Here is a 27,397-nt window from a genome sequence, read left to right as displayed (position 1 = left end):
GTTCCAGCGTTGGTGTTTGGTTCAATTTTATGCTTACTGATCTAACCTGATGGGGTTCCTGGGGTATTTTTTATGGGAGATAATTGAGTTTCTTACCAAGGAAGTGTTACAGTTGAAGAATTGTGTTATTTGAGTTAAAAAGGTATTGGTGTTGGTTATTATGAAATTCAATGGAGACTGTGGATTGTGGTTTTGTTTTTGATAGGGATTATGATGTAATACTGGAATTTGGTGTTTTTAATTTTGAAGGGAATGTAGGGGGTTTGGCATGGACTTATGGAGATGGTTTTGGTGTATGGTTGTAATGTGGGCAGGGAGGAAGCAGTAGCTGTGGTGTTGGTAGTGGTGGTGGTGGTGCTGTTTTTTGTTTTTTAAATTGTGCAAATCACTGCTGGTTGGTCTGAATAAGGGGAAGCTTGAAGATGAGCCCACGTAACAGGAGCAGGAGTCCTCCACGTGATCGTAGGATCCGCACTGAGCGCAATTCCTACCGCGATGCCGCACCTTACAAAAGAGACTCACGTCGGGGTTTCAGGTTTTATGGTTTTCTGATCCTTTTATTGTTCTATGTTTTTTCCCGTGGCTGCTATTCTAATGCAAAGAAGGGAGGAAAAGAAGGAAAAACTGTCAATTCATGTATCAAATGACAAATGCTTTGAAGTTTGAAAGTGTTGATGGTCCTATTTTTGTGGAACGAGCTTTTGCTGGAACTTGCACACAAGGGAGAGCCATCATTTCGTAATTTTGAACACAGTTTCATATGATAATCAAACCTTATAGTTTAAAATAGTAATGCATTTTTAAGAGCTTCATGTGTTTAGTCTGGTGTTGAATCTTATATCGAGGAATATATGTCATGTGCTACATTGTTTGACTATATAAGTGTTATTTTAGACTACAAGCATTATATATCCCTGGACCCTTTCTTTGGTAATGGTATCTTATATGAGTAGCTGTTTGTATTTTGTGATTGGTATATTGATCTGCAATTATTGGACTATTTAGCGATTAATTATGTGTATGAGTTATCTCGCATGTGATCCAGTGTTTTTATTCATTCCGTTTTTCTGTGGGAAAAGAGAATTATCAAATCTAAATCTAAATATGTAGAATGTATATTGGTAGATGAAATTTCGAGTGTTTTTTGTCAATATTGTTAAGCATTTTATAATATGATATTTATTTACTGTTCTGCTGCGGCTACAAAAAATATTTATAGAAGCTTTCTGAGGAATATGGGAGAAAATGATAGTGTCCTGCTTTTTTAGTATGAAGAGCATGGTGAAACATATCTCTTGTTATTTCTCCCCAGTCTCTAGTGTTAGTTGATATTCTTAAGGTGGGGATGTACTGATGTAGCCTTCTTATATAGTTATTGGTATGCAATGTCCCATCTTCTAATATATTTTATTTGGCATTAGCACTTCTAACATTGAATAAAATATTGATCTTTTTTTGCATCTGCTAGCCTTTTAAAGGGGCATGATGACTTTGTACGGTATGAAATAGTTTTGCTTTTTGTTTTGTAACAGGCTTACATATCAAGCCTTCAATTGATTGATACCGTCAATATGCTAGGCATAATTTCAAGTATTGGGTTTGGTGGTCACCTATCCAGTGAATAATCCAATTCATTTGGGAACCTGCACATCCATTCTTTTTTCCTATTAAAAAAAATCAGCCCTTTTGTCTCTGTGTTTTCATGTCGAGAATTCTTTGCCGAAGAAGATTCGTTTCTTTCGAATATCTGTTTCCAATCTCTAATCAACAACGGTTATACTGGCTGATATTAGCCGGTACCTGTAGAAACCCCTCAGAGATCTGGCCGGATCAGGATTGACAGCCACCAATCTGGTATCTGATGGCATTTTACTCCTTGGTGCTAGGTGACCTTTAAACTAGATGTTTCCACAATCTGCTTGATCAGACAATATGTTTGGTGGAATCATGAATTTCTTAGGATGAGAAGCTGTTAAAGAAACCCCTAGTTTATAACTCTCAACCCTGTTTGACTTGGAGTCAAACAGTTCTGATATATCAGATGATTTTGCAATTGCAAATGCACGTTGATAAATAGCTTTTAAAGGGCGATCCAATAATTTTTAGATATGTAACATAACTAGTGAAATCAACAGCAATTTAAATAAAAAATTCAATTCTTGTTGATAAAGTGCCATTACAGATATATAGATACCTGATGCAGGACAACATGTCTGATGTCTGTCCAAAGAATAGGTGTGTTGGTCCTAGGGTTTTTCCTATTTGTAATGGGGTTGCCTATGTAGGACATTTATTATATTAAGTGTAAGTATAGAACTAGAACACTACTATATTAGGTACAAGTTAATGTTTTAAATATGGTGCCACAGGGTGTATGTCCCATAAAAGAATAAGGTTAGACACTATGGTTATTTCTAAGAGTTGACATGGTTTCATATTGATTTATGGTCTAGTTCATGATGAGACTAGTTTTGGTGTTGCAGCATTTAGTTTAGGCTAAATTTTGAATAAGATGCAATTAAATGGTTTCAAATTTTAGGCTGTTGGGTATAATCAGTGGTGTCGGTAGGGTTTTTATATTATGAAATAGGGTAATGGGATGAAGATTGAAAAGAGTATCAAGAACGGGTTTCTAGAGCTTACCAATTTGGCTAGGTATGGTATCTAATGTATCCTACTTTGACCAACTCACCAACTAAATGGTTTCTACTTTTAGGTTATAGCTATCTTGATTCCTATCCTTTACTATCAATGGCATCTAAAACTCCTATTGAAAAAGGCCTTGGCAAACATCCTAATAGTGTGGTTTACCACATTGGAGCTTCATAAAAGTAATGAAAAATTTATGGGCTCCACGTTTTTTTCTCTTCTCTTGTTGGCTAATATTTTAACCGAAAATAACTATTTTCCATTTTATGTAGAAATGCTAAAAAGGTTTCAACTCTTATGGTCCCCACATGTTTCTCATACAATTTATGTTGACTTAATCGAACAGCCCATTTTGGGGGAGGGGGGTGATTGTTTCAATTACTTTTACTTTACCACTCATACAACTTTCTAATCAGCACTTGCCTTTAGCCAAAATAAAAATCACTTTACCGGTGACTTTTATTTTGCCTCACTTACCATCTAACAAAAGTGGCCTTAGTATGCAGGTATATTTATCATCCATTTATCAAGGTCTCAAGTTATGCGAGGATTATAAGCGTGTATTAGGATGGGGTAGATTGTTACCTTATCCTTTCAAGATTGTAGCCAATAGTAAGTTCCACCCTCTATAAAATTTATAGAGGGTAAGTACCACTTAGACACACCTCTCTGAATGAGCACACTTCCATGTACTAAATGGAAAAGAAACACATCATATTGCAAAAATCATGTCCTTACATAGAGGTATACCCCTTGACATATATGTGTAAGATCACGATCAGTTTTTGAGGTTTAGACCGAACCATGTATAAGTCTCAATGACAAAGAGTCGCCATCTATATTAGGATATATGACCTACACAAAAATAATAATATTGATTTCACTCAACCTGATCCAACCAAAGGTCGGTTCGTATCAGTCTACAATTCGAGGAAGATGTAAGGGACCTTGGTCTACCCTATACAAGCCATATGCATCATGAATTCAGGGAAAAAAAAGGAAAAGAAGGGACTCACCCATATCTAGTGGCACTACAAGGGTAGTATATGAAAAGTGAAGGAAATCTAAGTGAAATCATAGGATCTAAATAATGTAGTAACCCTATATAACATGGTTAATGTCATGTAGACAATTACGAAAAACGTCACTACATATGTTAACATGATACATTGACACCTAAAACACAAAAATTAGATTTCAAGCATGCACTGGAAGTATATGACATGATAAACAGAGAACAAACATGGTAATAAGGTAAATAAAACCTTGGAAATTCATGTACAGGATCTGAAATCAGGGAAAAAAAGGCTCAGCTCGATAGGGTTAAGGTTGGGTTGGATTGGTAGATTAATGGATAGGCTTAAGGTAAAGGTAAGGTGAAGGAATAGGTCTGGAATGATAGGGAGGTCAAGGGATTAGGCAAACAGATCTGCAGCAGGGCAGTTGTCTCTGCCGATTTGGTCTGCAGGCTGGGAAAGTGGGGTTTTGATGGGTTTAGGGAGATTTCTTGTGGAAAGTGATCTGCAGGTCAGATGGGGCTAACAAGGGGATTGAGTGGAGGTCTTAGAGGGGGGGGAAGGTTTGCTGAAAAGCTTGAAAAAAACTAATGGCTGGATAGGGCAGGAGAGAGAGGGAATGGAATTAAAAGGTTAGTCAAAAATAGAAGGTAACCTGGGAATGAAGGTCTGGGCAGCAGCAATGGAGTTTGGTTGAAGGGGAGAGACTTCTGAAGGCTTGAAGGCTTGCAGGGAATGAAACTCAGCAATGAAAAAGAACCTCCTGGGCTTCCCACCGCAAGGAGTCAGCAGCATCTAACACCAGCTCCTCTCTCCAAGGATCGAACACCAAGTAAAAGCTTCATGGAAGCATAACTTGCATAACAGCAGAGATATAATTTGAATCAAATCGTCGAGCTCTTAGACCCCACTTGGGTTGTATTTATAATCCATGAATGAGGTTACATGGCACTATCAACAACTAAGTTGATGTGAAGACTTTCTAATTTCAAAAATGGAAACTAATTACTAATTACAAAAATAGAAAGTACTAACTTCTAATTATGAAAATAGAAACTAAACTGAAAATAGCTACTAACTTAAGCGACTAAGTTTCTAAAATATAAAAGACATCTTGACTGGTCAAAGGCCAGCTGGCCCCATTAAGGGCGATGGCACTGTTCACGTGAACAGTGTTTTCTTGTCCAAAACTGGCCCAATACTTGGGCTGGTTCAAGTCTGACTCAATGGAGCAGCAGCCTTCTTCTTCTTCCTTGAATACACCCTTGGTTCTGCATCACCATGCATTGATTGAATTTTCTCGTTTCCTTTATTGGCTAAAACTCTCATAAACTCAAGTTTAAATTCAGAGAACCTGCTCAGCAAATAACATATGGTGCTTTGATGCAATTAGCGAGCCATAGAGATCAGGTGAAAGTGTTGGGGGGTCTGTTTAGGCCCCACGATTGACCTTACCAGCAGAAGCAAGAGGAATCCAGCAAAGGAGGTTTAAGATCAGGCTTATACAACCATTATTTTAGACGTCGGATATTAGGGGGTCATGGGTTTTATTTTTATTAGTTATTTGATGGTTCAGGTGGTTTTTTTTTTGTTGGGGGGGGGGGGGGTTGCTCTTTAAGTAGTGGTTAACTTTGGTTGTATTTTTAAAAAAAATATGTTGAAGTGTAATAATAACAGATTATACTTAATTTTAGTAACTGTTTTTTTTGGGGGGGGGGGTAAGTAAATCAATTTATAAAAAGAACAAATAAAACAAAGCTCAAAAGTAGGATTAAAGCCAAGATAGCGAGAAACTAAGAGGCACCCCAAAGACTTGGACATGGCAAAACAAGGACCAAATGGTGAACCACAAATTAAGTTTTCCATTCCTTGGAACAAAAGTAGTACTGAGCAAATCTTATGCGGCGACTCCGTCCAGTATAAATGCCAAGGCCATCCAAATCATCATCTTTTTTAGGGCGGTTCAAAAAAGCCTTAGAGTCACACAGAAGGCAGGCTGAAGGAGGCTGCCAATTAGGAATGCGAAGGAATCCAAGATTGGATCCTTGATGGCATCACTTAGCATAGACTCTGAATGCTCCTCTGAAGAAGCAACGGATGAACCATCAGCCTCAAGATTCACTTTACACCGAGGGGCCACTACAGACTCAATTCCAGGTTCACATCAGAGCAGACTTTGTCTTCTTATTCCTCTTGGTAGATGATCGAATGGGTTGAGAGAGGTGGGGGAAGGAGGGGAGGGTTCAGGAGGAAGGGCATCTAACCCCTTATCCATAAGGCCCCTTTTGTTTAGAGGGGACTTAGGTGGGGTGGGAGAATTGGGGTGGGAAATTGCTGATGTGGCATCTCAAAGTCCCACCCCAACCTTGTTTGGTTATCTTGGGGTGGTGAATTTACAAAAGCTTAGGGAACATCATTAATTGCTTTGTCTGCTGATGTTGCACTTCAAAATCCCACCCCTAGCCTATCCTAACTGGTGGGACTTTGGTTACTATTCATGGGAAAAGTAACTTTACCTCAACATTTCCACCCCAACAAAACCCCACCAACATGTGGGTCCTATCTTCGCAACAATCCCACCCCACCTTCCCCTCTAAACAAACGGGGCCTAAGAGATTCACTAGAATATCACCCCACATGAGTTGGCACAACTCGAGTAGCAAGATCCATATGCTCCAAAGAAGTTGGATCAGAAAAGGTCTTCCCAGATTCTGTATTAGGCCCCAATCCCACATTATTAACGGTTGAAAGAATACTAAGATAATTCCCGTCCAACTCATCATTCTTTTCAATATGAGCTGGATCAATGTACAATCCCCAGAAAATTCTCCTTCCTTTTCCATGTCTCTTACTTCCTCAACTCCCTCCAAAACTGCAAAGTTGTTCCCCTCCTTATACATCTTCTCCTTTCCCTTTTTTAGTATAACTGACCTGCCCTTTAATATTGGCAAAAACCTTTTTTAAATAAGAATTCAAATTCAAATTTTGAATTTGAATTTGAACTTGATCCAACTTCACCTCACCATCTTCTCCGGCCACCATATCTGGCTGAAGTCTTGCCTCCACCACCATAATTGGTTCTTTTCCTCCAACAGCTGACCTAGCAGATTTTGAATTTGGATGGAATTTTCCCCTCTTCCTTCATCAGTGTTGCAATTGATTGCAGCCACCATTGCCGGTGTTTCATCACCCACAGCCACCCAATTTGGAGGTGCTCAGCCATCGACTGCTGATCCACTAGATTTTACCCTCTAATCCTTCTGCGAAGATGCACAATAATTAGAGGAGTGTCCAAATAAGAGAAATTCCAAGCAATGCAGTGGCAACCATTTGTATCTGACTTCTTGCATCATGATGGTTCCCTCTCCTTCCAGAGATATGGGAATGGAATGGGTGGGTTCATGACAGGCTGGAAGATCTACAGATACTCTAGCGAATGTCAATTGTTCCTTTGTTATCTTTCCTTCTTAGTAATTAATTTTATTTCTTTTCCTTCTCAAGTTATAGAGTGTAAATGGTATTTGGGATATGATCGTCCAATTAATCTGCTTTCTTGAGGGAAGCAAGGCCCCAGCCAGGGTCATTTACCTTTTCTTCCTGCTTTTGCATGTTATTGCTTGTTGTTCCTGATGTTTACTGCTGCTGTTATATGCTTGGTTTACAATTTTAATTCTCAATCTTATTTATAGAAATATCAGCATTTATGGCCTTCCGGATGTATTTCAGTTCTTCATCAGTTTTCTGTTTCATTGGAAACCTCTATTTTTGTGTGGCTTCTGATAGGTTGATTTTGGTTATATAAAATGCTACCTCCAATTACACATTTTGTATTGGTTTCCTGGTCAGTTTCTTTTCTTCTTTCAATAATTTGTTAATTTCAGTTCTTTCCCCCCCTTCTTATACTTGTTGAATTAGTTGCTTGAGTAACCAATTGAATTACTCAAGTGACTCATTTTTTTAATTGCTTTTGTTGATCAGAGTTGAATTTTCTCCTCAAGAAACTCATTTCCTATCTAGCCACAAAGTAAATTTTGTGAGAAATTATGGCCAATCATAATTTGGATATCCCTATAATCCCTTTTATTCAAATTCGATTAATTTTGTCCTCAAGCTGATGGTCTTTTTTGGTTTTCAACCCTCAGCACTATCCCATTTTTGCAACCTCATTGCAAAACATTTTCATGAATATATTCAATTTTTCTTCCTCCAAATTCCTTTTATTTTCACTTCCTGTGAAATTTTGTGAAGCTAATCATGTAGGGTTGATTTCCTGGGTCCAGAAGTCACAGGGTTTAAGATCTGTTAAAAGCTTCCTGCGTCACGCCTATTCCCTATTGAGGAAATCTAATATTCTATTCAGATCCCCATTTAATGATTTGTATGAGTCATAACTTCATTTCTTCTCAACTTTTTTTGCAGTAAAGGAATACTATATTCTAGATTATAGATTCATACCTTCTCTCAAACAAGAGAAAGAAATGTCAAATTATTTGAATTTATTAATAGTTATTCACGATATGCTCCCTTATTATGGGTTTTTTCATTTCTTTAATTGCCAGTAAGGCTTTTGACTGTCCATTAAAAACACATTTTATGTAGAGATCCTTTCATACATCCCATACTAGTGATGGATGCAAAATCTGGATCAGGATAGCGAGGGAATTTATTTTGAACAATTTAATTTGGTTTAGTGAGAAATGCCATTATTTTTCTGCTCTTACGCTAATTCTGATGGTATTGTATATCCAGCCAATCAAATCTCTGCAAAAATTGCAAGCGACCGGGTCATTATGCAAGAGAATGTCCTAATGCAGCCGTCTGCAACAACTGTGGTCTTCCTGGGTAAAAGAATGCTATCCTGCTGCATTATGTTACCCAAATATATCACAATCTTGTAAATCCATCTATTCATTTGCATGAAAGCACCGACTCAACACACACACACAGAGATGTGGGTGACGATTCATACATTGTCATTGGCTCATTTCAATCTTGGCATACGAACTATTTTACAGACACATTGCAACTGAGTGTACCACCAAGTCATTATGCTGGAACTGTCGTGAGCCGGGTCACATGGCCAGCAACTGTACGAACGAGGGCATCTGCCATACTTGTGGCAAGGCTGGTCATCGTGCCAAAGATTGCACAGCTCATACGCTGCCACCGGGGGACATGAGGTTGTGCAACAATTGCTATAAGCAAGGTCATATTGCAGCAGATTGTACAAATGATAAGGCGTGCAACAACTGCAGGCAGACAGGTCATCTAGCGCGTGACTGCCAGAATGAACCCATATGTAACTTGTGCAACATCTCTGGGCATGTGGCTAGGTTATGCCCAAAGGCTGAAGTTTTAGGAGACAGGGTTGCTGGGGGTCGCAGTGGCGGTTACCGCGATGTAGTGTGCCGGAACTGTCATCAGGTGGGTCACATGAGCAGGGATTGCGTGGGCCAAGTGATTATCTGTCACAACTGTGGTGGCCGAGGGCACCTGGCGTTTGAGTGCCCATCTAGTCGATTTATGGATCGTGGACCTCGACGTTACTGAGGGAGAAAATTAGTGGGTCAGTATGGGGCAACGCTGGGGATATGCAAGTTAGGGCTACTGTGGAGGCACTTCTTTTTATTATTTCAAATTTGCATTCTTTTATGAATTCAAAAGCTTACATGATTGTGCGATTGTGACTGTCGCCAGATTTTAGCATTTTCCATGGATGAAGTCATGAAAATTTGGTTCTTTGGCCTGTAGTTTTAAATTTGAAGCCTAATGGATAGTCTAGTATAATACAAAATGGATCGAGTCCTTGTGCTGCCTATTTGTTTCTTTTACACTAAATTCAGTAAGAAATCGAGCTCACTCTACCGTATCCATTTGTCTACTCGCAAGCAAAATGGAATTACCAAGTGGAGTAGCAAAGCCTTGAAAGACCTGAAAAATGGTTGAGAATTCTTGCATCGTAATGGAGCAAATGCTTTAGGCTTATGTTTGTTTGGCCAGAGTAGGCTGTCAAAATAAGTTTCTTGGTTTATTAGAAAAGCGAAGAACATTTTCTTGGCTTCTGAAATTGTTTTTGGGGGTGTCAGGATTTTAACTTTCATGCTTTTGGAATTCCGGTACAAAATGTTAAACCAAGTTCAGCAGACATATTTGCCATGTGACAAGGCATACGGGGTTCAAATTTAAAAGTAGGTTTTACTCCCCTAACTTATGTACTAAGATTGAGTTTGATTGATTGGGTGTAGGAGCCTCATTTTTTTTTTTTTTTCAAATATCATTCATATGCAAATACTTTTCCTCAGGTTTAGTTGCAAATTCTGGTCGTCATATCAGTAGTTTTTTTTTAGCTGGTTTTAAAACCGTCTTTGGATTTAGTTGATATTTTCCCATTTTGCATTTATGATCTTGCATCACCTATCAACACTTTACTTGCAACTAGATGGAGCCAAAGTGCCACCCCCCTCCAAAAAAAATAAAATAATGTTCGGGCCTAATTCAATGAGTTCTCTAATGAAAATTGAAACTGAAAACTTGTACATCAAAAAATTCAACAAAAGTTAATGACTAACAGAATTGAGATATTTAGAAAGATGCCATCAGTTATTTAAGGGCATGTTGAGAATTGTTAGTGAATAACACTCTAAAATAAATTTACAAACCATGACAAAATAATAGGGTAAAAAGTGCTCATTATTGTTGCACGTTGCATCATTCATAATTTCATTAGGCAAGAAGGAACTCAAGATTGGTTGTCGGAGGAATGTGGTCTTGAGGATCTAATTATAGTTGAAAGCGATGATGATGATGATGATGATGAAACAGAAGAGAATGAGCAACCATAACCAATAGAGGCAATAATCGTGAACAATGAAAAAATTCTTTTATATGAATCTTTGTGTGCTCTTATGTGGTGGTTGTTGGACATTGTTATGCTTTTTTAATCATTATTGTGTTATTTTTTGAGATAATGAGATTCTTACAAGTAATGCGGTATATTAACTTGATTTCATACATATATGATTTAACATTTGGTACTCTATTCACATGGGCCACCATCATATTTATGAGGCCTTTACCAAAAGAAAAAAAATATCCATATTTATGAGACTTATTTGGTAATCTATTTGGTAATGGGGGTTCACAAATGGGTAACAATACATACTCAAACAATTATGTGGTATGCAATCATATACCATATTAGGGCTTTAGGCCTCTTATCATTATTTATTGATTAAAAAAAGACAAAATTGAGAACTAGAATTGAATTTATGCAGCGTTTGATATGCGTTATTGAAACGCATTTTAGAATGATTTTGCATTAGTTTTATAATACAAAATCGGCATAGAATGCATTCTAAGAATATATAACAGACTATATGTACAACGTCTAAATAAAAACAGACGGACATTCCGTATAATACACACTTTGACCCCATTGAGGGCATCGGCCATCGAGCTTGGGCGTATTTTTGTTTGTCAAGCGGGCGAGACCGTCACTCTCGTTCCGTCCCGCTTTGGTCGCCAGGTAGGAGAGAGTAGGGTAAGGTGAAAAATCACCCACTACCGTTCCTTTTCCGTTCTTCCGAGTAGCAAAACGTAGTCGGGCAACTGAGAATCTAGGGTTATTGTCGGATTTCTATTTCCTTGTAGACTCGCCATGGAAGAAGAAGAAGATGGTTCACCGGGTGTTTACAGGCCTTCCATGGAAGTTGAGCAGCATTCAATAGACGAAAAGTTGGAACAGGATGAACAGGTTGAGGAGCTTCCTGACACTCGACAGCATTGCGAAGCTGTTGGCGAGATGGACGATTCGCTGCTCCTCGGGATTTCTCCGGTTGTTGCTGACGTCGCTGCTGTTGTCGTAGAAGAAGATATGCCCATGACGGAAGTGGAGGTTGACACGGAAGAAGCTGAGGCTACAGAGACCAGCAGCAGAGGTGGCGGGAGACGTAAGCGAGGAAGGCAGTCGCGGGTTCAGACAAAAGCCCCTTCAAAGAAGAAAGAGGAAGAAGATGTTTGTTTCATTTGCTTCGATGGTGGGAACCTCGTGCTCTGTGATCGTCGGTGAGTATTTTTTGTCTCTACCCGTCGACATGGTTTGTTTTGTTGGATTCATATTGTTCTTTTGGTTTTGTTCCGTTTATTCTTCAACCACTCGGTTCTTGCATGCTGGTAATAAAGTTTATTTTGGGGTTCTTAGGGGCTGCCCTAAGGCGTACCATCCTTCTTGTGTCAATCGGGAGGAGTCATTCTTCCGTTCCAAGGGTCGCTGGAATTGTGGTATGTAGTAATTCTTCTTTCCTTTTAACCATGCATTTCTCTCATTGATAGCGTTATGCTTTACTAGTTTCTGCTTGTCTGAAACCTTGGCTGTCTGGCCTTGGGGTGATTGATTGTTTGCGGTTGATGGTGCTCTGCTTGTCGAATGTGGTTTGCAAAAACATATATTAGCAGGGTAGGGTGAATTTGGCACATCCGAGTGATATTTTGTCTGGAGATCCTTCCGTCGATTGCTGTGTATGGTTATAAAATCATTTGACGGTGACATTGTCAATGGTTGATTTGAAATAAAAGATTGAATCTTAGTAGCAGTTGCGGACATACTAAAGCCAAATAAGCTTCTAAACTTTACTTGTTGCCGCATGATAGTGTTTCTGATACCCCAAGGAACAGGCTCATTGTTGTCTTCTGGGGCTTGCCTTTGTCTATGCTGCAGCTGTCTGTCCCTCCCTCTTGAGTTGGGTGCTGCTAATCTTTTTTTGTTTCTTCTTTTCTTCTTGTATTCTTCCTTCTCCCCTTATGGGGTTTCTTGGTAATGAATTCTTTATTCACAAAAACAAAAAAAAAAACCCAAATAAGCTTTCTTGCTGCCGGAAATCTCTCTCTCTCTCTCTCCCCTTCCAATTCAATTAATGGAACCGCAATTTATTTGAATGTGTTAAAAGTTTTTTGACTTTCCTTTTTTTTTTTTTTTTTTTTTTGTATAAGGTTGGGAGATGCATACTAAAAGGGAAATTACCAGAGAGGAGGGAATAAGGACAGTAGCTGCAAGGAACTGGGAATTGCCTTTCTTGAGATTGTCTAGCATGCTATTTCAAAGTGGCAAGCTCGTTGAAGGAACTAATATGCTTCATTATGTTTATATGTATGTGTGTGTAGAGAGAGTTAGAGAGATTACCTTGAAAAGTGCTCAACTGTTTGAAGTTTCTGAAAAAGTTGTATTAGAAACCTGTGTTATTGTTGGATGAGGGAGAGAGTTTTACAGAATCAGAAAAGTTATGATTTGCCAGTCATGGTTATGAGACTGAAGCTTTCACCATTCTGAACTGTTTATGGCTATGTTTCTCTTGTACACTTCGGCACGTAGACTTAGGCATTACATTTGGATAAGTATAAGCCTTCCTGCCCCACTTTCTCGGGTCATAATGGTAACTCTATGCCGTTTGGGTAACAATGTAAGTGGACATGGAATGGTAATTATTGCATATCTTTTGCAGTTGAAGAGCAAAACTAAAAGGGTTGTTTTGATCTTTAGGCAACTGTTGCCCAAGTTGTTGAGGAACAAATTTCCAGACACATAACTAAAGCTAGAAAGTTATAATTATTATCATAAGTTCAAGGGATTGTCAAGAACAAGAATTAAACCTTGGGAAAATTCTAATTTGAGTTTTAGGGATTGCAAGACACATTGGGTGTTGTCCAACAAATAAAATAGGTTGGCAAAAATCCTTCAAAGATAATTGTCATTATCTGTTGGATCAACTGCTTTGATATGTGTGATTAGTGAAGGTATGAGATACTTTATTGCAAATGCATGCCACATAAGACTGAAAGCAGTATTTTTTATGGGCAAGAGAAGTTTTTACCTTGCATGGAGAGGAATTGTCAGAGGTGGAACTCATAAGTCCATTGAATTGATTAGAATCTGAAGTCTATCCTGAATGGTAGCCATTAACAATTGAGAATACGGAAAGTCCACTATTCTTAACCCTGTTACAATTTTGGTTTGATTGTAAAAGCTTGAGCTGCCTATGTGAAGACGCGGGTTTGAGTCTGAGGGCTGCCACTACATTCATAAAATACCGAAGGTTAGGAGTTTGGACCAACTCTAGTCCACCCTTCCTAGGACAGTGCAAAAGCAGGTCTTTCACTAGGTTATGGCCTCTGAAGCCATATCTTCTTTTAAATCATAGGCCCTCTCTCATGTCTTTTTACACAATTTTTAAACTGAAGTTATTTTTAGCTCTCTCCTTGTCCTTTTTGTACATTTCACTCTCCCTCATCAAGTTATTTCTTAATCTTGTATGTTCCAAAAATCTCTGTCTATCCTTTTAAATTGCAAGTTATTCCTTTTGTTGAAGCACATTTCTGCTTCAATCACTTTTTTTTTGCCTATTATTTTCTACCACTAAACGTTGCTCCTTATTTCTGTCTCATTAAGTTTTTCTCACAATTTTAATGACATGATTCCACGACAACGCCAGAGATGCCTCTCCAGATCATGATTCTTTGTTATTTTCTGCATTCCAATCTCTGCTTCATGGGTAATTGAACCAAGATGAATAAAATGAATGATTTCAGGTATCTCTGTGTTCATTAGTTTTAATTGAAATTGTGTTTCCTTTTATTTTGTACCGAAATTGCAGTCCCTATGTTCTGTTATGGTTTTGCTCATGCAAAATCTTTTCTCCTGACCAGAAAAAAGGAAAATTTCACTCTCGAGCATCCATACACAATTCCAAATTGAGACATATCCTAATTAGTACTTCATTGGCATGAGATGTACAGTAGGAGACTAGGAGCTCCTCCTGTTTATGTGTAATCAAGTCTTCAACAAGTAACAATTTTATGCTTGGGATGAATGCTCTGATCCTAGTGTATCTACTTTGATTTGGAAGAACCAGTTTGCCTCACATTTTGCAGAGGCTATGGGTCCAACTATCACTTGTGCATCAATAAGTTTATGATATGAAAAACTTCTCAAGCGTGACTGCATAACATGGATGTCACTTTCAGTTCAGCAGCTCCTTTGTGGTTTTTTTCCCTTTACCATCAATATTCCTATTATTATTCAACTTTATTTGAAGAAGTCACAACTGTTATACCCTCCCCAGGTCTCAAAATTCAAGTGGTGCAGGGGCTATCTTTTGCAACTGTAAAGAGACTCTGGCATAGTGATAATTGTAAAAGACTGAAGCACTTGGGTTTATAGTAATACATCTAATTTTCTCATTTTAATGTACTTTAAAAAATGGGATTTTTGATGCCTCAAGGTTTGCTCATCATGTAATTGGTCGTCCTAACGTCGTGCTTCAGTCTTACAACTTCACCTTTTAAAACAGAGGTTCTTCTAAGCCTTCCACTAAAAACCTTTTACTCTTAGGGGGAGGAAATAGATGATGTCATTAATAAAATACAATTTTAGGATCATTTCTGTTAACTGAGGTTCTGGTTAGGAAGAAGGACCGTCATTGCCCTCTGAATTTTCTTTTCTACTAATAAGTAATAAGTTATGAAGTGTTTTGGTATTTTCTCTTAACCATTGACTATGTTGTGGGCAAAATAGCCTTTGTGGTATGCTTCCCAGAAGATCTTGAAGGATTGACCTTTAGAGTAACAGAGGTAAGTGAGTATTCTTGGAGACACAAGTGGTATTTTTGGACCCAGGTGGAAGTTCCTGAATTTACCTAACTTTGGTTAGACTTGTGGAAGTTGCCAAAATGAGTAGGGACTTTGCATTTCTTATCTCCCTAACTTTTTTGTGGCCTAGAAATATCTAAATCCCAACCCAATTTATTTCATAGATTTGAACACTTGAGTTTGGAGATCCATTCATGATCATCTTTTTGATGGAATGAAGAACTTTTTCTCTTTTGTCATTGTTCTGTTCGAAGGAATTCCTCAAATCTTCTTAATCCTCTGCGTCTTTTATTTTTTATTTTTGAGGGGTGGGGTTGGTTAGTAGGGGTGGCAGCGGGGAAGGTAGGGTTGGGTAATGGCCTTACCGCCCTCTATGGGGTTTGGGGGAAAAGCTTTGCCTTAGCCCAACAGTAAAGGGATTTCACCCTCTCAATAAACCTGTGAGGCTGTTAAATCCTCAATGATGCATTTTAAATTCTGTTGTTTGGGTAAACAGGGAGGGTAAGATTGTCTTATCCATGCTCTCCCTGTTTAGCTAGATAGGTAAAAAAGTTCCTCACCTTCCTCAGTTTCTTATATGATGTAGGAAATCCTTACTCTCCCAACTAGGATAAAGCGCTCCAAACTAGTACCCCTTTGTTCACCCCTAGAGGGGCCCTAGAGGGTACAGCATACACCTTATGCACTCTCTTTGGCATGGATAGATTCTTTAGTGCATCAAGCCAAAGTTAACTTTTGTTCTTTTGCTAGTCCATTTAGCTATTCATACCAATTGGAGAAGGCAACTGACCTTTACCATATCATTAAGCATTTAGAATTTTGCCAGGGTTTTGGCATGCTTGATTTTTCCACTTTACTCTTGTTCCTATTTATATAATATTGAATTCTTTAATAAGATTAAAAAAAAAAAGTGTTCCAATGCACGAGGCTCCCGCTATTGCAGGGTTTGGGAGGAGCAAATGTACGTAGCCTTACCCTTGCTTTGCAGAGAGACTGTTTCCATGTTTCTAACCAGCAGCTAGATGTTTGCAATGGCGCAACTTAACCGTTGAAGAGAAGAAGCATTGTGGTTCCGAAAAATGAAGGTGACATTCAGAGTTGCAATAAATATAAAGGCATAAAACTAATGAGTCATGCTATGAAATTAGGAGAAAGGGTTATTAAAACCCACCCCAGACAAGAAACTACTGTTACGAAGAAACAATTTGGTTTTATGCAAGGAAGATCCATGACAAAAGCTATTTACTTAGGAGACTCATGGAAAGATTTAGAGATTGCAACAAGGATCTCCATATGATCTTTATTGACCTAGAAAAAGCTTATGACAGAGCCCCTAAAGATTATATCTAGCATGTACTAGAGAAGAGAAATGTTTCAAGTAAATATGTGAACATAGTTAAAGATATGTATGATGGTGTGGTGAATAGTGTAAGAACTGTGGGGGGGGGTCAAGGTAGTGAATTCCCAATTACAATCGGGTTGCATCAAGGATCAGCTTTAAGCCCTTATTTGTTTGTGCTTATCATGAATGATTTAACCAGAGACATTCAAGATGAGTTTCCTTGGTGATAGGATGGATGAAGGGGAGAGATGTGTCCAGAGTGTTTTGTGATCGACATATTCCTTTAAAACTTGGAGGAAAATTTTATAGGACAGTCATACGATTGGCTATGATGTATAATGCAGAATGTCGGATTAAGAAGCATCATGTAGATAAACTCAGTGTAGTGGAGATGAGGATGTTGAGATGGATGTGTGGCAAACTAGGAAGGATAAAGTAAGGAATGATCATATTAGAGCTGATTTGGGAGTAGCTCCGATACATGATAAGCTACGAGAAAGTCGTTTGAGGTGGCATGGCCATGTTTAGCGGAGGCCTTTGGATGCTCTAGTTCGGAGGAGTGATTTGATTCAGATTGAAGGAACTAAAGGAGCTAGGGGCATACCTAAAATGACCCGAGGGGAAGATTTGAGGAAAGACATGCATAGCTTTAGCCTTGTATCAAGTGTGACCTTGAATAGAGCTGATTAGAGGGCAAGGATCCATGTAGCCGACCCCAATTAGTTGGGATATGGCTAAGTTGTTGACTTCTTCTTGTTGAATGCTTTATTTTCATTGCTGTTTACATTCATGCTTTTATCTTTTGATGGAATTTGCTGGGTGTCATTTGGTGACTGACTTCTTTTGTCTGATGTCCTCCTTGAGTTTTTGATTTCTTTGAACTATTAAATTTCTTTTCCACCCCTCTCATGCCCCCTTACTATGTCTTTGGTTCTTCATCTTTGAAGATGGTTTTTGCTGCATTGTATAGGATTTAATATTTTTCTCTTCCTGTTTTTTATTGATTTTCAGGATGGCATATATGTAGCATCTGTGAAAAGTCTGCTCAATTTATGTGCTATACATGTACATATTCTTTGTGCAAAGCATGCATTAAAGAGGCTGAGTTCGTATGTGTTAGAGGAAACAAAGGCTTCTGTGGAACGTGCTTGAGAACAGTAATGCTGATTGAAAAAAATGAGCAGGGAAATAACGAAATGGTATGCTTTCAGAAACTATGGAGTCTGATGAGATAATTGCCTTTTCATTTGTCATGGATGAGACTTTGTGAAGCCTTATCAGGTTCTTTCATGTAATGGAAAGTGATTGTGTAACTTTGTTGAGTTGAATATTTCATGTTTAAATTTCTTGATTTGATATTCTCTTGTTTCAATCAGTGAAATTTAGATTGCTGGTCTTATGGTTTCCTCCCCACTCCTTTTTTCCCCAAATATTGAAGCCTCTAAATTATGGAATCTGATTGACACATGTCGTACTTGTTGGATGGTTGAATTTAATTACTTGGGGCAACGCATTATTCTCATGGTGCTGAGGCAAGCCGTGGTGGTGGCTAGCTGCCTTGATGCCTAAAGGTAAGCACAATATGTTATATCACAGCTCATATTTTCCGGGTATTTCTCATGTTTATAAAGGTAAAGGGGGAGGGGTCTGAAAATTAGACTATTGGAAGATATAATGATTGTCACTTTACAACATGCGGAGAACAAGATCGTCCGGTTCTGGGTCTGGACACCTTGGCAAATGAGTTAACTGGTTGCCTTTGACCTCAAGTGGGGCATTGTTGCCTGGCAATTGTGGTGTTATAGTGCTATTTGATTACTTGCTCTTGTGAATCCTAAATATGGGGGAAATTAGGTTAGTTTGTGTTGTAATATGGGTACAAGGGTATAATAGTCCAGTAGGTTTAAGTTAGTGTTGCCCTAAGGGTATTATTGTAATCTTGTACTTCATTATAATATTATAAATTGAGAGGGCTTGTGTCTCATTGACACAAGTTCAATTCCCCAAATATTCCATCATGATATGAGAGCAAGGAGAAGAATCATCCTTGGGAATTGCGCCCTCCCTATGAATCCCTAAATATTCCGCTGCCACCTCCTCTTACCCTCTCTCGTTTTTTTCTTGCCTAACACCATCACCGCCGCCGTCGTTGTCCCTCCACTTTCTCTCTCTCTCTCGCGGTAGCCCCACACCAACCCCAGCTCTCTTCCGCCGTCTCTCTCCCCCTCGCAACAGCACCGCCACCTCACCTCCGCCTCCCTTTCTTTCTTGCGACAGTCCTACACCACTCTCTTTCACCTCCCTTTATTGGCTCCTTTTTTCGCTGCCTTGTTTTCCCCTCTCTTTTTTTTTTCCCTCTTGGTGGTGAGGTGTTTTTCTCCCACCAAGGGTTCTTGTTGCTACTCGATGACCTAGATATTCTTCTTGTTTTTTGAAGAATACATGTGGTGATTTTTTCATTCCCATTTTTTGAGCAATCAACTATTATGTCGGACCAGGACGAGTCTACCTTATCCACCAGACAGGGAGGAGTAGTCCATTAGCGTGAACGACTATCCTTCGTTCCATTCCAATTCTGTCAAACTCGATGGCAGTAACTATCTGATGTGGTCAAGGTCCTGCTCTTTGGTTGTTGGTTCTCGTGGTCTTAATGGTCATCTTATGGGAACTTTTGTGAAGCCCACTGTTGATGGTCCTGCTCTTACAAAATGGGAAACAGATGAATGCTTGGTAATGCCTTACCTTCTTCAATCCATTGATCCTACTATTGCCCTGGCCTATCTTCTTCTTATTCTGCTGCTACTATATGGAAAGTTGCAAGGACCACATATTCTCAGGTGGGCAATGATGCTCAATGCTATGATATTCGGCGCAAGATCCATAACCTGCAACAGAAAGATTTGTCCCTTTCCAAGTACTACAACACCATGTGTGGTTATTGGCAGACCTTGGATTTTTATGGGAAATTTACAGCCACCTGTGAGACGGACACTAATGCATTTTGCAAATGGGAAGATAAGCTCTGGGTCTATGATTTTTTGGCTGGGCCGTATAGGGAGTTTGATCAGATTCGAGCCCATGTGCTCAATCGTGATCCTTTCCCTTCTCTTGAGCAGGCGTATGCTATGGTTGCCTCTGAAGATAGCTGCCGTCATGCCATGGTTCACACCATTCCCATGGAGATATCAGCCCTTTACACCTCTCTCAAGCCGTGGGTGAATCTGCGCTGCCCTATTTTCGAGAGATCATCTCTAAATGTTTCATTTTTTCTCAGACAAGGGTCCATTAAATGTTCTATTTTTTTTCTCTTTGTTCCATTCTCCATGTCCCTAACTTCTCTACTAATCTCTTGTCTATTAGTGACCTTACTAGGGATTTAAACTGCAAAGTAACTTTCTATCCTTCTCATTGTGTGTTTCAAGACCTAGACACGGGAAGTACGATTGGGGGTGGTAAGATGACTAGTGGTCTTTATCTGCTGGATAACCCTTCTGCGTTATCTACTGTGGCGTCTCTCCCTGATGCTTCTACTCGTGCTTTATCTGAGCTTCACATGTGGCATCGTCGTCTGGGTTACCCTCCAATAGGAGTTTTATCTGTGTTTCTTTCCTTCTTTATTGAAACAGTGTAATCCAGACAACTTTATTTGTGATGCTTGCACTTTGGCAAAGCAAACTAGACATTTATTTCCTATTTCTGATAATCGAAGTTTAATTCCTTTTGGTGTTATTCATTCTGATGTATGGGGCCCTGCCCGTTGTGTGTCTATTTCTGGATTTCACTGGTTTGTGACATTTATTGATTGTTTTAGTCGAACTACTTGGGTGTATGTGCTCCATCAAAAGAGTGATGTCTCTCAATGTTTCAGGACTTTCCATAAGATGGTGCAAACCCAGTTTGATGTCAGGATAAAAAAATCCTTTGAACTAATAATGGGCGGGAATACATGGTTGGTGATCTTCAATCCTGTCTTTTTGCTGAAGGGATTATACATCAGACCAGCTGTGTTGATACCCCAGCCCAGAATGGCCTTGCCGAAAGGAAGAATCGACATCTGTTGGAAGTTGCTCGGTTTGTGATGTTTGCTATGAATGTTTCTCCATGTTTTTGGGCTGATGCTGTATTGATGGCTGCTTATCTGATTAATTGGTTACCGTCTCGTATGTTGGATGGCAGCTGCACTCTTGATGTTCTTATGGGATCTTCATCCTTTGTTGTTCCTCCAAAGGTGTTTGGTTGTGTGGCCTTTGCTCGTAATCACCAATATCCATGGCAAGCTGGATCCAAGAGGCATTAAATGCATTTTCTTGGGCTACTCTGCCACACAGAAAGGTTACAAGTGCTATCATCCTACTTCCCGTAGGTTGTTTGTTACCATGGATGTGATCTTTCAAGAGACTATCTCATACTACCCTACACCTCTTCAGGGGAGTTTGGGTCTTCAGGTGAAGAGGTGCCGTTTGTTATTGCTCCCATGAAAGTGCCCATAATGAAAGATGATGTTGAAATATCTAATGGCATTACTAGTCAAGAGCAGCAACCAAGAGTAGTAGAAGAACCTGCTCCTTTCCATCCCACCGTTCAGGGGAGCCATCTCAGCCCACAGTTCTCTCTCCATTGAAGGTGTTTCTCCGTACTAAAAAAAGAAAAGGTAAAGAGCAGAATACTAAGACCACCACCATCTCTCCTCATCAATTGGACTCCCTAAATTCAGATCAACCATTTGTTCCAAGTATGCCTGGTAAGTCCACTTCTCCTAGTGATTCGTCCCTTGGTTTACCCATTGCTGTTAGAAAATCAAAGAGGTCTTGCACTCAACATCCTATTTCTAATGTTGTATCCTACTACTTGTTGTCTCCTTCTTTTCATTCTTTTATTTCTTTACTATCGTCTGTTTCTATCCCTAACACGTGGCAGGAAGCACTGGCTCATTCGAAGTGGAAAGAGGCTATGAATGAAGAGATGCAAGCGCTTGGAAAAAATAATACATGGACTCTGGTTCCTCTTTCTTCAAGGAAGAAAGCAGTAGGGTGCAAATGGGTGTTTGTTGTAAAGCACAATGCTGATGGGACTGTATATAAATACAAAGCCCGGCTGGTTGCTACTTGTTAGAGGATTTACCCAAACTTATGGGATTGGCTACCAGGAAATGTTTGCACCAGCGACCAAGATGAACACTGTGAGATGGTTTTGCCTTATGCTGTGAATCAAGGATGGGACCTTCAACAACTTGATGTTAAAAATGCATTCTTGCATGGTGAACTGGAAGAAGAAGTCTACATGAATATTCCTCCAAGCTTTGCTTCTCAGTAGACTCAGGGAAAGGTATGCAAACTTAATCGTGCCTTGTATGGCTTGAAGCAATCTCCCAGGCCGTGGTTTGGAAGGTTTCATAAGGCAATGGTGTCAATTGGATTCAAGCAAAGCAATGCTGATCACACTCTCTTCATTAAGAGAACTTCTACACATGTCACTATTTTGATAGTTTATGTTGATGACATCGTTATCATAGGGAGTAGTCTTGAAGAAATCTCCTCCTTGAAGCAATTCTTGGGCAAGGGATTTGAAATCAAAGACTTAGGAAAATTGAGATATTTCTTGGGTATTGAAGTTGCTCATTTTGCGAAGGGTATCTCTCTCTCAGAAAGGAAATACACCTTTGATCTGTTAACTGATACAGGATTGTTGGGTTGCAAGGTTGTTGATGCCCTTGTAGAGCCCAATTCTCATCTTTGAAGCAAGGAAGGAGAACCGGATGACAAGACCTGCTATCAGAGGCTTGTTGGGAGACTCATATATTTGTCTCATACACGTCCAGACATTGCATTTGCCTGAGTATGCTGAGTCAATATATGCATTATCCCCATTCCACTCATTTGGATGCAATGTATCAGATTTTGCACTATTTGAAGGCTGCCCCTGGAAAAGGTGTTCTCATTTCATCTCACAAATCACCTTCGCATTAAGTCTTATACAGATGCTGATTGGGCAGGCTGTCCTAATGATAAGAGGTCTACCTCCAGCTACTACACCTATGTTGGTGGCAATCTTGTCACTTGGAGGAGTAAGAAGTAGTCAATCATGACTCGTTCTAGTGCCGAAGCAGAATTTCGAGTCATGGCCCATGGCATTTGTGAGTTACTTTGGTTGAAGGGGTTACTTCAGGAGCTTGGAATTTCACCTGAACTGCTTATGCGACTCTACTCTAACAGTAAATCTGCGATCAACATTGCCCATAACCCAGTTCAACATGACCGCACCATGCATGTGGAGATTGATCATCACTTCATCAAGGAAAAACTCGAACAGGGTCTTGTTTGTATTTCCTTTGTCCCTTCAGGGGATCAGTTGGCTGACGTACTTACTAAGGATTTTACCTGGTAAAAACTTTGTTTCTGTTGTTAACAAGTTGGGCATGTTTGATATTTATGCACCAACTTGAGGGGGAGTGTTGTAATATGGGTACCAGGGTATAAATAGGCCAGTAGGGTTAAGTCAGTTTTGCCCTAAGGGTATTATTATAATCTTGTACTTTATCATAATATTATAAATTGAGATGGCTTGTGTCTCGTTGACACAAGTTCAATTCCCCAAATATTCCATCAGTTTGGAATAAATTTAATTGGGGGAGGGTGATTCTTTGTTGTACAGAAATACAATTTTTATCCAAGCATTTTTATTCAAGATTTTCAGTGCTGCATCCTAGAAAGACAATATCTAGCATATGCTCTAATGGGAAGACAAGATTTTTATTAAAGAAGAAAAAAGGGGGGGTGGGGGAGGAACCAGAATAGAGTTTAAGACCTGTAACTCCTTCCTCGATATATATTCCAGCTAGAATGGATCTATGTGATATTTCAGTTGGATCACTCCTTGTCACAACGATATCATCGACATAGACAGTAAGGATAGTGATGTGTGTGCCAGATCGCTTAATAAACAGAGTATGATCAGCATTACTTTGTGTATACCCTACCGATACCATAACCTTATGGAAGTGACCAAAACATGCTCTAGGAGATTGCTTTAACCCATACAATGCACATTTCAGCTTACACACCTTCCCTTGAATCTCCTTACTCGAAAAACCATGAGGAAGTTCCATATACACTTCCTCTTCAAGCTCACCATGAAGGAATGCATTTTTAACATTGAGTTGTTGCAATTCCTATCCTTGATTAACAGTACGTGGGAGAATTACCCTAATAGTGTTCATCTTTGTAACGGGAACAAAAGTTTCCTGAATCCTGATAATCGATGCCATAGGTCTGAGTAAATCCCTTAGCCACAAGCCTGACTTTATATCTGTCCACAGTGCCATCAGCTCTCTGTTTCACAGTAAAGACCCATTTGCAACCCACGAGTTTCTTGCCTGGAGGAAGAGTCACTGGCTTCCACGTGTTATTCTTACCAAGTGCCTTCATTTCTTCTAACATGGCTTTTTTCCAGCGAGAGTTTGCCATAGCTTTTTGCCAGTTCTGAGGAATGGAAACAGAAGACAGATTAAGCACAAAGGCACGATAGTCATAAGACACAACGTGAAAAATATGATGTTGAGTACAAGTCCTAGTTCCTTTACGAACAACAATGGGTAACTCAAAAGAAGGATCATTAGGAGGAACATTACCAGACTTAGTAGCCGCAGAACTTGGATCTGAGGGCAGCGATTGGTGAGGTAGAGCAGTGGTGGTAGTGGTATCATCTTGCTGTTTGCGAGAGCGACTCCGAACAAAGACTTAATGGTTTGCTGCCAGCTACAGTGTTAGTAGTCTCCCCTTGAATAGGAGGATCAACATCATCAGTAGGAATCAATGAGTCATCTGATGGTCAAGGGGGGAAATCAGCGGCACATCTTCACCAGTATGCTCCCTCTGAAGAGGTGCTGACCCAGAATAGTAATCCTCACTCTCATGAAAGACCACATCCATTGAAACCAACATACGAGGGATGATGGATGGTAACACTTGTAGCCCTTTTGAGTAGCAGAGGAGCCAAGGAAAATACATCAAAAACTTCGGTGATCAAACTTCCCTCGCTGAACACCTTTGGTGGGATAATAGAAGGAGAATAAACTTGAAGTGCATCCAAGGGAGAACGGCCAGCCAAAACACGAGAAGACATCCGATTGATCAGATCGGCAGTAGTAAGGACAACGTCACTCCAATATCGTGGAGTCACATGCGTCTCAAACATCAACGAGCGAGCCACCTCTAATAAGTGACGATTTTTCCGTTCGGCCACCACTTTTTTAGCAGAAGTATCAAGACAACTTGTTTGGTGAATGATACCTTGATCAGCCAAATAAGTTTGAGAAGTACTCTCCTTGTATTTAGTACCATTATCGCTGTGTAGAATCTTCACGTTAGATCGAACTTGGTTTTTATCATGCCATGGAACACCTGGAAACAACGAAATACCTCGCTTTTGTTGTTCATCAAGTAGACCCATGTAACCCGAGTATTACAATCAATGAAAGTTACAAACCAACGATAACCCGTCACAGAAACACACTGGGCATGACCCCATACTTCAGAAGGTATTAAAAGAAACGGGGCTATACTTATATTATCTGAAAGGGGATAAACATTTCTGGATTGCTTGGCAAAAATACAAGCATCCCAAAAAAAGTAGTTCGGATTACATTGCTTGAATATATGGGGAAAAACATGAGCTAAAGTCCTAAGAGGTAGATGACCTAAACGTCTATGCCATCGAGATAACTCAAATAAAGCTGTAGAAGAAGAATCCAATTGATGTGCTTGAGGAGCAAGAGCAGAGGCTGTCGAACTAGCAGAGTCTTCAAGAAAGTATAAACCATCACTAAGTCTACCATCTCCTATCGTTTTTCCCTTCATCAAGTCGTCAAAAACACAATGAGACGGGAAGATTGTGACTTTGCAATTCAAATCACGAGTAAGACTACTAATAGAAAGAAGGTTAGTTGAAAAATTAGGAAAATGAAGGACTAAAGATAAAATAAAGGTAGAGGAACACTGAACGGACCCCTTCCCAGAAATAGAGGAAAGGGAGCCGTCAACAACCTGGACATGTTCGTTGCCTGAACTTGGAGAATACGTGAAAAAATGACTCGACGTCCCAGTCATATGATCAATGGTGCCTGAGTCAATAATCCAGGGAACATAGGCCACTGATGCACTATGACCAGCAAAGGAAATACTTGAATGGACAAAGTTAGAGGCGGAGGAAGCAGGAGCAGAGCCGGCAGCAGTAGATGGCGTGGCTGGTTTAGGCTCTAAGTTGGTCATCAGACGCCGGAGAAGTAGCAGCTCATCCTGTAATAGAGAGTTACCCACGGGTGCAGTATCGGTGATCTCAGTATGATGTACATGGGCCGAATTAGAGGAGCCACGACCGCGGCCACGAGAATTAGCAGGTCGGCCATGTAATTTCCAGCAATAGTCCTTCGTGTGGCGTTCTTTCCCGCAATACTCTCACTTAACGGGTTCTCTGTCAAATGTGGGACGATCACTAGAACATTTGAAACCACCCTTGGGCTAAGAGCCAGCCCAGTAAACAATGCTGATCGTTCCTGAGTAATGGGCTGCAACATGGCTGTACGCTGGCTTTCTTTTAACTGAACAAGAGAGTAAGATTGCTCCAGAGTAGGAAAGGGACCAAGACTGAGTACCTGGGCGGGAATTTGGTCATATTCAATGTTTAGACCAGCCAAAAAATCATACACCCGCAACATGTCTTTACGCTTCTTGAAATTAGTGGCATCAGTAGTACATGTGGCTTGAAAAGTTTCGTAAAAATCAAGCTCTTTTCAGAGGCTGTGCCGTTCTGAATAGTACTGCAAAAATGACAGCTCCTTCTGTTTAATGTCATGAACCCTCTTAGTCAACTCATAAACTTGAGCAGCATTCCCTACTTGAGAATATGTTTCCTTGGCTACCTTCCAAATCTTCTCAGTAGAATCCAACAGGAGGTAACCACAGGAAATATTGGGTGGCATTGAGTTAATAAAAAATGACATGACGAGGGAGTTATCTGAACTCCACTTCTTCAAAGAGGGACCAGCAGTAGTAAGTTTCTCAACTTCACCTGTGAGATATCCAGTGTACCTACGGAAATCAATTGACAAGAAACACGAGCGCAACCACAGGAGATAATTGCTCTCATCAAGCTTGATGGGGCTAATATGGAAGGAGGGAAATGCATTATGAGTACTCTGACCCATTCCCTCAGTTCCAGTTGACGTAGAACTGCTGTCCGACATAGCTAGAATGTAAGGAAGCTACTTTGAACAAACGGAAGAACAATTCTACCAACCGCTGCACATCACAGATCAAGAGCTGCACCACAGTATCCAATCATGCTCACAAAAAATCCAGCAAGCATTCTGATAATGCTGGATTTAAGGCATAGAAAGATCAGCGACACACAAAGAGACCCTCGGTGGGAAGGAACAAGTCACTGAGGGCTGTTTAGGGTTGGCCTTCAATGGAAGGCGAGAGAGGAGAGAGGGTGAGAAAGGTGGTGGTGCTAGGGTTCTGTAGGCGATGGCTGTGTTAGGGTTCTGGCAGTAGCATAGTGCTTGAGTGTGGATCCCGAGAGATTTTCCTGCTCTGATACCGTGACGAAATCTCTGAGAGGAATAATGACTTGTGTCTAATGGAACACAGGCCAGCTATATTTATAATAGAAAGGAGAAGATTTTAGAATAGGTACAATGACAAAAATATCCCATAGGTACAAATGTACAATGACAAAATATCCCTAGGACAAA

At 39.8% G+C, this 27,397-nt stretch overlaps 2 protein-coding genes across 4 annotated transcripts in view; both read left to right on the top strand.

The window, feature by feature from the left end:
• The first annotated feature begins 395 nt into the window (after positions 1-395).
• Positions 396-9,315, top strand: LOC122659710 (zinc finger protein GIS2-like). The gene is made up of 3 exons (XM_043854817.1): positions 396-535; positions 8,415-8,507; positions 8,681-9,315. Exons 1-3 carry the CDS (start codon positions 423-425, stop codon positions 9,213-9,215), a joined length of 741 nt encoding a protein of 246 aa, XP_043710752.1. The 5' UTR covers positions 396-422; the 3' UTR covers positions 9,216-9,315.
• Positions 9,316-11,124: 1,809 nt separating this feature from the next.
• Positions 11,125-27,397, top strand: part of LOC122657523 (zinc finger CCCH domain-containing protein 19-like) — a 34,240-nt gene continuing 17,967 nt past the window's right edge. For 2 of the 3 annotated variants that reach the window (XM_043852248.1, XM_043852246.1), the window contains exons 1-3: positions 11,126-11,729; positions 11,866-11,945; positions 17,659-17,833. In XM_043852248.1, coding sequence (XP_043708183.1) covers positions 11,323-11,729; positions 11,866-11,945; positions 17,659-17,833 — 662 coding nt within the window. In that variant the 5' untranslated portion in view covers positions 11,126-11,322. Of the gene's footprint in view, positions 11,730-11,865; positions 11,946-17,658; positions 17,834-27,397 lie in introns of all 3 variants that reach the window. The other variant, XM_043852247.1, reaches the window with a different exon arrangement.

The sequence above is a fragment of the Telopea speciosissima genome, chromosome 4, assembly GCF_018873765.1.
Source record: "Telopea speciosissima isolate NSW1024214 ecotype Mountain lineage chromosome 4, Tspe_v1, whole genome shotgun sequence".
In the NCBI taxonomy this organism is placed as follows: domain Eukaryota; kingdom Viridiplantae; phylum Streptophyta; class Magnoliopsida; order Proteales; family Proteaceae; genus Telopea; species Telopea speciosissima.
This window is presented reverse-complemented; position numbering and strand designations above follow the sequence as displayed.

Bases quoted from the DNA above. Each gene is read 5' to 3' on its own strand.
- LOC122659710 (XM_043854817.1), top strand. From the start codon at position 423: ATGAGCCCACGTAACAGGAGCAGGAGTCCTCCACGTGATCGTAGGATC. The intron at 536-8,414 runs GTTTTATGGTTT...TTGTATATCCAG, and splicing joins GACTCACGTCGGGGTTTCAG to CCAATCAAATCTCTGCAAAA. The intron at 8,508-8,680 runs GTAAAAGAATGC...ACTATTTTACAG, and splicing joins AACAACTGTGGTCTTCCTGG to ACACATTGCAACTGAGTGTA.